Source organism: Gymnoscopelus braueri (assembly GCF_963280865.1).
Source record: "Gymnoscopelus braueri genome assembly, chromosome: 16".
In the NCBI taxonomy this organism is placed as follows: Eukaryota; Metazoa; Chordata; class Actinopteri; order Myctophiformes; family Myctophidae; genus Gymnoscopelus; species Gymnoscopelus braueri.
Genome location: NC_137616.1, coordinates 9,303,987 through 9,316,059, shown reverse-complemented (window position 1 = coordinate 9,316,059; position 12,073 = coordinate 9,303,987). Strand labels below are relative to the sequence as shown.

At 41.2% G+C, this 12,073-nt stretch overlaps 1 protein-coding gene across 1 annotated transcript; it reads right to left on the bottom strand.

Moving 5' to 3' along the window:
- Positions 1 to 1,141: 1,141 nt before the first annotated feature.
- LOC308103570 (uncharacterized protein) lies at positions 1,142 to 8,565 on the bottom strand. Its single transcript, XM_080453613.1, has 7 exons — positions 8,440 to 8,565; positions 6,559 to 6,637; positions 5,724 to 5,879; positions 4,453 to 4,514; positions 3,749 to 3,835; positions 3,511 to 3,603; positions 1,142 to 2,798 (listed from the first exon to the last, which is right to left on the bottom strand). Exons 1-7 carry the CDS (start codon positions 8,440 to 8,442, stop codon positions 2,748 to 2,750), a joined length of 531 nt encoding a protein of 176 aa, XP_080309739.1. The 5' UTR covers positions 8,443 to 8,565; the 3' UTR covers positions 1,142 to 2,747.
- Positions 8,566 to 12,073: the final 3,508 nt, after the last annotated feature.

Genomic DNA, 12,073 nt, shown 5'->3' with positions numbered 1-12,073 from the left:
TCTTTCGGTGATAGGATTATTATTATTTTTTACATTAACCTCTTGAACCCTGGCATCCCTATTTTGAGGGTAACATTATCCGAGAATAGCAGATCTACAAGTTCACGCCGACTCGCAGTCCGAGCAAAACTAGACGATCTCACATTATGATGCATTGAGAGCTTATAGATGTTCTATTTTCACAATAGCCATATTTTGGGGGGGGGAAATAAATACATAAAAATAAATCGATAACATTAATTATCGATTAAATCAATCAAGTTCAATTAACTGTTGCACCCTTAATGTCAACTACAAAATCCAGGAGGAGGACAAAATCCTGAACTAATCCAAAACTTCTGCTTCTGAGGAGAGGACAGTAAATAATTCCTTAATCTAAAAGGACACTGTTCCATTATCTAACATGTTTTTTTGTACTTGAATCAGTAAAGATTTCAAAAAATAAATAAATAAAAACAGAGCTACTGTTCTCAGAGGACGCTAAATAATACACACTGGTACTATTATCGCCAGTCCATTGTGTTGGGAGACTCATGCCGCTCTCTCTCTGCCTCGATCTTGTTTTATTTTCCAAGACGTGGAGCTTGTAGATTTGCCATCTTCTGTGCTTTAATAACAATTTGAAAGTAAAAGTGGTTAAATCTGTCTGTGGGTTTTATAAATATATTTAACCAATGAAAAGTATTAACAAGAGCTTGTAACTAAATAATAATTACATTTTATCAATTGGAGCACAGTTTTTTTTCTTGAAAAGTAACGCTTTTGTACATACAAGGGTTCCACCCAACAGAGACTATATACATGTATACAGTATCTACATGGACACACAGTTTGTCGTTACCTTGCATTGATTTAATCTGTTGTTACCCGGTATGTATTGAACCTGGTCTTCATTTAATGTGTGACTGTCTGATGTTGCTTTAATATTTTGTTAGCTGGTGTTCACTTAAAGGGATACTTCACTCTCCCGACGGGGACACATTTAAAAAAATTATTAAAAATAAATGAAAAAAGTTATGGAAAATTCATGGCCCCCTCACGCATTAGTAGGACACTCTAATGCGTGAGGGGGCCATGAATTTTCCATAACTTTTTTCATTTATTTTTAATATTTTTTTTAAATGTGTCCCCGGCCCGAGAGTGAAGTATCCCTTTAACTCATTCACTGCCACAATTATTGCTGGCCGCGTTTGCCCACTGCCAGAGATTTTTCATTGAAAAAAAAAAGTACTCAGGAGCCGAGATACAGAATTTAAGTTTTAAGTTAACAAGGAAGTGGATGGGAGTCTAAATATTCGAAAAATCATATCTCCTTGGTCTTTGGGTCAAATTTATTTATTTATTTTTAATTACGTTTTTTAGGTCAGTGGCAGTATTGGTAAACGGGAATAATTACGTCAATTACGTCAGTGGCAGTGAATGAATTAACATCCATATGCATACGTGTACATATGTTCCCTATATGGTGTATCTAATATGCATATACAGTATATTACTATACTGCAGCTAACTAGCTCAACATTGGGTCATTTGTATAGTAGCTTTGCTCTGTGGTTGCGAGCAGTCTGAACGGATATACAGTACGTTTCCTATACGAGTATATATGTACATGTATACATTCCCATACTGCAGCCACCTTGCTCAAAATGGTTCATTTGTACAGTAGCTTTGCTCTGTGGTGGCTAGCAGTCTGAACGCAGGTTAACAACATACTTTACTAGCAACAGAGACCAGTCCTTGGTTCCTGGAAGCTAGTTGTTGGTTGTTTTTTTTTGCCTCTTTGGGACAATGTATGCTGTATTCCTTAAGCCTGAGTTATACTTGGCTGTGCGCAGGTGTCACGCACCATCAATGGCAAACAGGTATTTAGAGTTCAGGTGGGGTAGTAATCGGAGGACCGTTTATGAGATCCCAACTAAGTGATTCCAAATACACTTCCTTCTCTGAAAAAAAAAAGGAGATAGTTGGTGCTGTTGGACGACGAGGCATCAACAGACTCGACAAACGATGTGGATAACTCCTCTGTGGAACATTATAGAATAGATGCTGCCTTGTTTGAAAGTCTGGTGTTGCCAGCAGTGGTAAATTGCTAGACAACAACATGGTTAAGGGCAGTTGGCTGGGCTCGACGTGCCGGAGCAGCTTGTACACAACCGTAAGCCTGTCTGGACTCCTGTGGTGTGAGTCTGTAATCCATTACCTGGAGGACAAACGGTTTAAGGGAGAGGACTAACGAACCCCCCAAATGCCCAGTAATGGCCAGTGGTTTGACACAGGGCTAGCAACCCTATTCTGTAAAAACTGCTATATGCTATATACGGAAACGGCAACGATAGAAACCCCTATATCTGGATGTGAAGGCCCACACGTGGCCAAAGACAGATGCCAAGTGGAGAGACTTTGTTGCTGCCCTATGCACCAGCCGGCATAATGGGGGATAAGTACGTTTGTTTGAAAAATTGAGAGACACAACCACTTAGACAGCGTCCCCGTTCTGCAGTGAACCTTCAGGTGGAAATAGCAGATCTAAGTCGCGTTGCGAGTGTGTAGATCTGCTATTTCCGCTGTGCGATACCCACGTGCGACTTTTTAAGTGTAACTCAGGCTTGATGTTCCTGCTGTCTCCAAACCCCTTCAGTGTCATTTTTCCTGGACGACCATGTTGTTTTCCTGAGGTCTGCAGAGGAGAACCTGGCTCGTCCAGGCTGGAAGCTCTCATCTCCTGGTGTCTGTCCACGCTGTCTTCATCATACCGTGGAGTTGAGGAACTCCAGGAGCTCAGCGCGATTCTTCTCTTCCTGAGGACAAAAAAAAAAGATAAATTAGAACTTATTAAAAGGGTAGGGTGATATTTTTATATTTTTTGGTTAAAACTAAATGTTTTTTATTAAAAGGTTAAAACACTATATTCTGAGAGTAATCATTACTAGAGTTCAGAAACAGCTGTCTCCAAAACATTTTAATTGTTATGGTGGAGTATAATAAACAAATAAAACCTCTACTTAAAGGGATACTTCACTTTCACATAAAATAAACATTAAAAATATATATTAAAAAAAAATGAAAGAAGTTATGGCAAAATAAAGGCCCCCTCACACATTAGTAGGACACTCTAATGCGTGAGGGGGCCATGAATTTTCCATTACTTTTTTCATTTATTTTTAATATATTTTTTAAATGTTTCCCCCCGCTGAAAGTGAAGTATCCCTTTAAGCAGGAAAAAGTCACATCATTCACATTACTAATGATAAATTCTTTAAATTTTCTTGTGTGTAAAATATCTTCTCAAAGCACTGATAGTCATCCCCAAAATAATGTCATATTATGGATACTGAGGTCAAACAGGTTTGGTTTAGTCCACATCGTCCTGCACAGTGAAAGATACTTGGTTTGCGCACCAAAAATAGCAGATCTACAAGCTCACAACGTGTGAGCTTACAGATCTTCAATTTCCGGTGCGCTACACTGCCGTGCAACTAAGTATAAATGAGGCGTAACAGTTTTTTTTACCTGTTTGTCTTTCTTTGACTTCTTCACTTTCATCTTGATCTTCTTTCCTGAGATCATGCTGTACTTCCCGGCTCTCTTTCTCTCTTTCAAGTACTGGAGGACACAAAGCACACATCTCAATGAAGGCTAGAAGATGAAATAAATGCACCTGCTTGCTTTTCAGCTAGATGAGGTTTGGTTGTATGGAAGGATACATGAGGTGTACAATAGATGAATGCTAGCATGCAAGGTCTTCTACCTTGGAGATCTGTACGGGTCCAAAGGTTTCTTCTGCTTTCACTTTCTTGTCCTTCTTTCGCTTATGTTTCTTCTCCTTCTTCCCTTTCTGGTCCCCAGAAACAAAACAAAGTACATCTGTTAGTTACATCTGTGGTCTGGCATGTTCCGCTGACTGACCACGACTCACCGTATACTTTACGTCAGTGGTTCTCAACTTGTTCGTGCCAAGGACCCCCAAATTGATATGAATTTTGCCGCGGACCCCCGCCTGAAAATGTGTTGTGCCAGGGACCCCCAGAAGCACAGATTTGAGTAAAAAATGTTCACTTTAAAAAAATATATATTTAAAGATTTGCACAAATGTACATTTCTCAAAAATAGCAGCTATATATTAATGTAATGCTTTATTAACACATTTTGCTGGGGACCCCCTGGAACCCCCCGCAAGGACCCCTGGGGGTCCCCGGACCCCACTTTGAGAACCAATGCTTTACGTTATGCTTTCATAACGTAGTTTGTTTGAATTCTGAACGAAGCCATTGGATTCCATCCATTTCAGCACAGTATGAAAATCAACTCGCAGAGAAACTTTAGTGCATAGTTATTCTTTGGTCAGATTTACATTATCTTTGCATCTTTGAACTACAGGCTGATAACGCGTCGCAACACGACGTATTATCACCTTAGGGAAATGGGGGGGGGGGGGGGGCGGAGGAGATATACCTTTTTGTGTTGTTTCTCTTTTTTCCTTTTCTTTGAATGTTTTCTGGATTTACTGTTGGAATCTATCAAGGAAACAGAAAAAAACAAATCTAATCAATTACATTTTCATAATAAACTTGATCTGTCTTGCTCTCAAAACAATTGGCTCTGCTATCTATAAAACAAGACCTGGTTCTGCCAGACCCAGAATAAGTACTTTATAAGCCTGTGTCTATGCCCATGTATGGACGAAAGGGGGACAGACTTTTTTGGCTGGGGCCGGAGGACAAAGTGACCATGCCCATGTATGGACGAAACAGGTACAAAGCCTCATGTAAGCCCGACGACCCCTTGGGTCTGGCAATGAATAAAACAACATAAAAATACATTGAAACATGTGGAACTCATGATGGAAACAGCGTGGCTCCAATGTGGATCTGGGACTTCATGTGACCAGCCTGTGGCGTCAGTCATCTATGAGTCATCTATGATGTCATTCAATTATGACGTACAGTATTTATCACTACAAATATGGCCACGGTTTCAGCAAGTTAAATATTTCAAAAAGTAAACACACGACTTGTGTGGTCCCTAGTTAGGATGAATTTCTGAACTGATGTTAAGAATTTTACATTCCATAATGTCGTCCCCATGCTCTCGCTCTCCTGAATTTGTGTGGTTGGATGCCATTTTTTAATTTTCTTCATTTCTTGAAAAAGGCCTGGTCAATGGGGAGGAGGGCTATTTACATGTAAAACGGCAGGATCTTATTTGTTCTTACTTTCTTCATGTACTGTGCACTGTGTGCATGTTTATCTATGTGGTTTGTATAAGGCAGGACATGAAGAACTGTTAAAGGAGAATTCCGGCCGACATTTTTCCTTATATATGATATTATGCTAGGACGAGTGGTACAGTAGAACAATATCTTAACTCCATCCCGAGTCGACCGCAGCGAAAAACCAGAGCCTTGCGCTAGATCGGGTATTTTAATAGCTTTTTTTGGGGGGGTGAGATCTAACGCTGTTATGGACAGAAAACACTCCACAATGTTTTTGTCCCAAATAGGCCGCCGTAGTGTTGACAAAGTGACGTGGATGACGTCACGGGTGAAATGAAATCTCGTCTTGCGAGACTTCCGGGAGGCGCATCCAACATAAACAGTGGAATGTTTTCTGTCCATAAGAACGTTAGATCTCATCAAAACTAAAATCTAGCTGTGGTCGAGCTGTGGGCCAAAATGGTGGCATGACACAAATGTATTTTTTTCAGTTAGTCAGTCAGACACTCACCACTGCTGCTGCTGGAGCTACTCCGACTGCGGCTGGATGACTGTGATGAACGTGAGGAAGAAGAGGACGACGACGACGATGAAGACGACGACGAGCTGGAAGAGGAGGACGAAGATCGACTACGGCTGCGTTTCCGTTTTCTTTTTTCTGTGGACCCTAGGATCAACAAAAGCAAAGTGATCAAGTCATTGCTTTTTGTTACTTTGTTTGCTATAAAGAAAGATTATGTGCAATCCCTCAAGTGAAACTTTTTGTTGTTGTTGCTTTTTACCCCCCTTTGTTCCACCCAATTTAGTTGTTAAGGCCAATTGATTCCTCCCCACACATATCCTACTGGCTCACCCGCCAGTGAGGAGTCCCCACCTGGAAATCTGGGCTTTCTTCCTAAATGTTGTTTAAACCAGTGGTTCTCAAACATTTTCATGTCATGGACCCCCAGATTAATATGTATTTGTCTGCGACTCTGCGGACCCCCATCTGAAAATATGTAGTGTCAGGGTCCCTCATACAAGATTTGTCATACAAGATTTGTGTTGTGTAAAATGTTTCCAAAAGGTTTAAACATTTTCCAAGATTCTTTTGAAAATAGCAGATCTACAAGCTCACAACGCGTCGCGCTTGTGAGCTTGTAGATCTGCTATTTTCAAATAGCCAACGTATATAGACAACGGTTTAAAGTGCTCATGTAGCCTAGTCGCTTCTTTTCATTGACCTAGTTGCTTCACTGGTAAGGACCCCTGGTGGTCCCTGGACCCGCTTAATTACAAGGGTACTCTACCCTCTCAGAGCTAAATGAACACTGAGCATTTCTAGTTCTACTGTGAGCTGTTCAGACCTGAACTCCTTGATCTCCTCCTGTCGTCCGTTCTGGAACTGGTGGATTCACTTCGAACTTTGGAATCCACTTTAGCTGACTGGAATCAAAAAGACACAAGGAAAACCAAACATGTACTGTGTTACTTATGCCCTGCTGTCAGTCACAACAACAAGATACCATTCTAACTACTTCTCCAAAGTGAGTGGGGTCAGTCAGTGGACTGCTCGCCCTCAGCAGTTCTTGAATTCTTGTATTTGTTTTACTGAGGTTAAAGGTTAGGAAGAAGGTTATGTTTGGCATAGTTTAACTGAGGTTACGTTTAGGAACACCTGGTGGCGAGCGTTCTGAGGTGAGCGTGTTTTGGGGCGAGTGTTCTTGTATTCGCAAACACGACCTGGTAGGGTTAATGCTCCAGTTAAGTAAAAAATACCTTTACCATATATATTTTTTTTAAACTAGGAACCACACAAATCTTGTATGGCATAAAACATTTCCAGATGGGGGTACGCAGACAAATACATATTAATTTGGGGGTCCTTGACTTGAAAATATTTGAGAACCACCGGTTTAAACAACATTAGGAAACAAGCCCAAATAAACAACTATTATAGTTGCTTATTTGGGCTTGTTTCTAAAGTATAGTCTATACTTTAGAAACAAGCCCAAATAAGCAACTACACTTTAGAAACAAACCCAAATAAGCAACTACACTTTAGAAACAATCCCAAATAAGCAACTACACTTTAGAAACAAACCCAAATAAGCAACTACACTTTAGAAACAAGCCCAAATAAGCAACTACACTTTAGAAACAAGCCCAAATAAGCAACTACACTTTAGAAACAAACCCAAATAAGCAACTACACTTTAGAAACAATCCCAAATAAGCAATTACACTTTAGAAACAAACCCAAATAAGCAACTACACTTTAGAAACAAGCCCAAATAAGCAACTACACTTTAGAAACAATCCCAAATAAGCAATTACACTTTAGAAACAAACCCAAATAAGCAACTACACTTTAGAAACAAACCCAAATAAGCAACTACACTTTAGAAACAAGCAACTACACTTTAGAAACAAGCAACTACACTTTAGAAACAAGCCCAAATAAGCAACTACACTTCAGAAACAAGCAACCACACTTTATAAACAAACCCAAATAAGCAACTCCACTTTAGAAACGAGCCCAAATAAGCAACTCCACTTTAGAAACGAGCCCAAATAAGCAACTACACTTTAGAAACAAGCCCAAATAAGCGACAAGCCCCAAAAAAACGCAACCACCAATATTTACAAGCAACTTTACAGAAAAACATAGCCTTGGATCAAGACTATCATGTATATTGTCGAGTCTTGACTTTCTTTTGTATCCCAAATATATCTATGATACAAAAGTAAAAGTCAGACTCGATAAAAATACATATATATGATAGTCTTGATCCACGGCTAAGAAAAACAAACCCAAAAGTCGCTTATAATAAGCGGACATGGCAACATTGTTTAACAGAATAAAGCGATTATTCAGTGAAGGGTTAAAAACAAAGAGCAAAAACAAAGAATAAAAACTAAAGTTCGTGGTGTTGCCTTAGGACTAAATAAATACCACCAGCTAGTCTGATGCTAACGTTAGCCACAGTGAGCTACACCAACAGTTAGCATGCTAACGTTTGCCACAGTGAGCTACACCAACAGTTAGTTAGCATGCTAACGTTAGCCACAGTGAGCTACAACTACACCAACAGTTAGCATGCTAACGTTAGCTACAGTGAGCTACACCAACAGTTAGCATGCTAACGTTAGCCACAGTGAGCTACACTAACAACGCTTTAAACTGGTTCTGGGTTAAAAAGGAAAACAAAAGACAAACGTTTTGTTTTCGTGTTGCTGTGACTCACCATGATGGAAGCTGGATGCGACTGAAGACGGAACGATACGATTAAACTGCAACGATATAAAACAAAGTGTAGGTATTTCCAGCTAGCTACTAGTAGCACTGTCCGGAGACATTTTGTTTCCCATAATGCATCATGATTGTTTGTGTGTACCGGTTGCGCCTCCTGTCGGTGGAATGAATACCATTAAAGGGATAGTTCACCCCCAAAATGACTTTTTTCCTATTGATTAGTCACCCCATGGAGATTTGAATTTATGGATATTATTTTGTTTTTGTCGCATTCCAGTCAGAGTGCATTATTACCATTGTCCAGTCATCAGACAACCCTCAAGCATGAAATGAAACTTTTCTAAATCTCAAAAATACATTTGGCTAGATTTGATATTCTCAATCGTTATTGGAATGAAGAGCTTCACATAGCTTATAATTCAAACTAAAGCCAAACTGAAGAAAATAGAAACATGAAACTAATAATGATATTATTTATTGTGGTATGAAAGTCAACCAAAGAACAAGATTTCTGTGCAGGATCTCCTCTTTTATTAGCCTGGTAAACCCCCCTCCCTCCGGAAATCTCATTTGCATTTGGTTTCAGGAAGGAGGGTCTGGGATTGCTCACAGAGTAAAGCTGCCCGAACCACTGCGCATACGAACCAATCAGCGGCTGGTAGGGGCGGGATCATCCAATCACCTGCCTAGTAGCTTGAAAAAATGAAACTCCGTCTGTCATCGATTCTGCGCCCGGAGTCTCAGATGCAAGTACGCTGTGAAACAAAATGTGTGTCGCAAGCTTCTTCCATTTGACGGAGTGAATTTACTCTTTTATCAACAGGAGTGCAATGAGGACTCTAGCTGGAGCCAACTATGCTTGCACTTTATGGTTCACTCAATATCACAAAAAAACTAAACTGCAGACCTCTCAACTGACACAAACTAATAAGACTATACTACTAAGCCTCTCCCCCAGGACTCACCTTCTCCCAGCTCACTTTGCTAGTCTGGTATGGCTATGTCCATATATGGTGTGTACCGTCTATGACGCCAGCTCAGATTATGTTGTTGGTGTTCCGCACATACCTTTAGGATGTGGCCTGGGATCCCATCAGGTCCCGCCCCCTTTCGGATGTTGACTCTCTTGAAGGCTATGCGCACTTCGTCCTCCGAGATTGTAAGTGGGCTGGCCTCCCTTGCTGATGCTGGCCCCGGCAGGTTGCCGCGGGAGGAGCTGGTCTCGAACCAGTTGTAGATGTTCAGTTCATCAGAGAGGGAGGCAGGTGGGTTCATTTCGCTTCTGTATCCTGATCCTCCGACCAGATTCAGATTCTCAACAACCGGTTCTGGTCTTGCAGAGTTCCAGAGCTCAACTTTTACTGTCAGCCCATGACCATATATGGGTCACAATGTGCCAACCATGTCCAAATACGGAATCTAATAGGTCGCGTCAGCCTAGCCTCTGGTGTAACCATGGCGATCTAATGTGGTCGATCTATTGAAGTGAAAAACTCTCTAACTAAAGTATTTTTATATTGTGGTATTGCAACTCTTACTTAAGGAAAATCGGAGTCAATCAAGTAGACAATCGGAGTAGTTCTTCCACCACTACCCGGGGCCCAGGGTTCTGATGTCAGTGAGTGATGTTAGTGCAAGACATCATCAATGACGAGTGATGTGACATCATCAGTGGAATCACCAGGTTTATATGAGCGACCACTCTCAAGCGTAAAGTCAGATCTTCAAACAGTGGTTCATATTATATAATAATTATTTATATAATAATAATCATTTAATATTACTATTATTCCTGTTCCAAGTTCATGTTACTCCGTCTTGGGATTCTCCAGAGAGGAGTTTGCACTACCTGCATCAGCGAAGTCTACGTTGGAGTCCTCCCACCTACCCTTTTGACAGCTAAGAGCGTACAATAGGATTACATTTTGTACAGAGCAAACCGTGACCCAATCCAATTAGATCCACGTGGTGTGCTGGTGGAACAAATGTTGCACTGGACGCTGCATCTCAAAGGACCACAGAGAGATCCCCTTTGTGAGGTGGCGGAACAAACAAGAGGTTACCTTTGTTTTGATCATACAGCCGTGGATCATGCAGCCGTGACAGTGGGAAATAAGGTGTATGACTTTGGATGGTCCATTTCCAGGTGTCCGATTGATGTCCATGTCTTCAACACAGTGTCTTTAATCTGGGTGAAGTTGCCCCAAGTGACAAATGGCAGAGGAGAATGTCCCCAAGAGGTTCCTTCAAGGCGCCGGGGCCACACAGCTGTGATGATAGAAGGTATCATCTACATCTGGGGAGGGTATCCCTACTGCAACATTCTTTATGCATTTGATGTTGACACCCACCAATGGTTCAAACCCAATGTTTCCGGGACTGTTCCAGAGGAAAGGTTGGGCCACTCAGCCTGTGTCTTGGGGGAGGTCATGTATATCTATGGAGGATGCAAATATGTACGGAGTTTCCGTAAAGCATTAAATACCTTTAATGACATCTACAAGTTGGACACCATCACACTGGTCTGGTCTTTAATTAACACCAGAGGCACTCCACCTCCTGTTTCAGAAGGTCACACCACCACCATCATCGGGACAAAGATGTTTGTATTTGGGGGCCGAGGGATATATACTAACTACTATAATAACATCTGTGTGTTTGACACAGGGACCGACTCCTGGATGAGCACACCTTTTACACAGCTTCGTCCAATAGAACGCGCGTTTCATTCAGCCGTTGCCTACAATGGAGAGCTATATGTAATTGGTGGGTTCAGGAACGACTGCATGACAAGCTTCAATGATGTGTGGAAATTCAGTCCAGAGACCTTCTCCTGGAAGAAGGTTGAGCCCAAGGGTAATGTTCCGCGTTCAATCGGTGGTCTCAGCTGCTGCCTGGTGGGAGATCTTATCATCCTCTTTGGTGGATCCAGAACACGACGCCACATGCATGCATACCTGCCTACTGATGACCTGTACATCTTAGACTTACGTCCTAGACTGAAGACATTATGCAAGCTAGCAATTATACGGCACAGCCGGGACCAGTCAAGACTCTGGAGTGCATTATTTGGTATAGTTGCTGATAAAGTTATTTTGATTTAACTTTATAATTAGATGTAAAAAGATGGTTTGGTACTAAGACCCCCCAATACCCGTCCAGTCAACACCCAAAGAAATGAGAGTCAGACACCAGTACGTCCAAAAAATTATCAGTCTGTATTGCCCGAGCGTGCACACGGAGACAGTACAAGTTACAGACAAGAATAATAATCACACACTAATGTTACAAATACAGGCAATAGTATATATACACAAGTTGGAGTCCGGACATCAGATATGAGGTGGATCCTAACGATTGGCTTTAAGACCCTCAGACGTAGGATGGGCGTCGTAGGATGGACAGGCGTCTGACTGTCTTAATAATGAGTTGTTGTTCATCTTAGGGTGTCCTTGTGTACAATTCTCGGTTCCATAAACAAGTTGTTCCTTCGATATTATAGGACATGTGCATGGTTTTATCTGTGACAGGATGACAGCTGACAAAGTAAATTAGTGACGATGACGGGTCAAACAGAGATATCGGTCATCTACAGAGATACAGGTCATTCGGACATTAAACACACC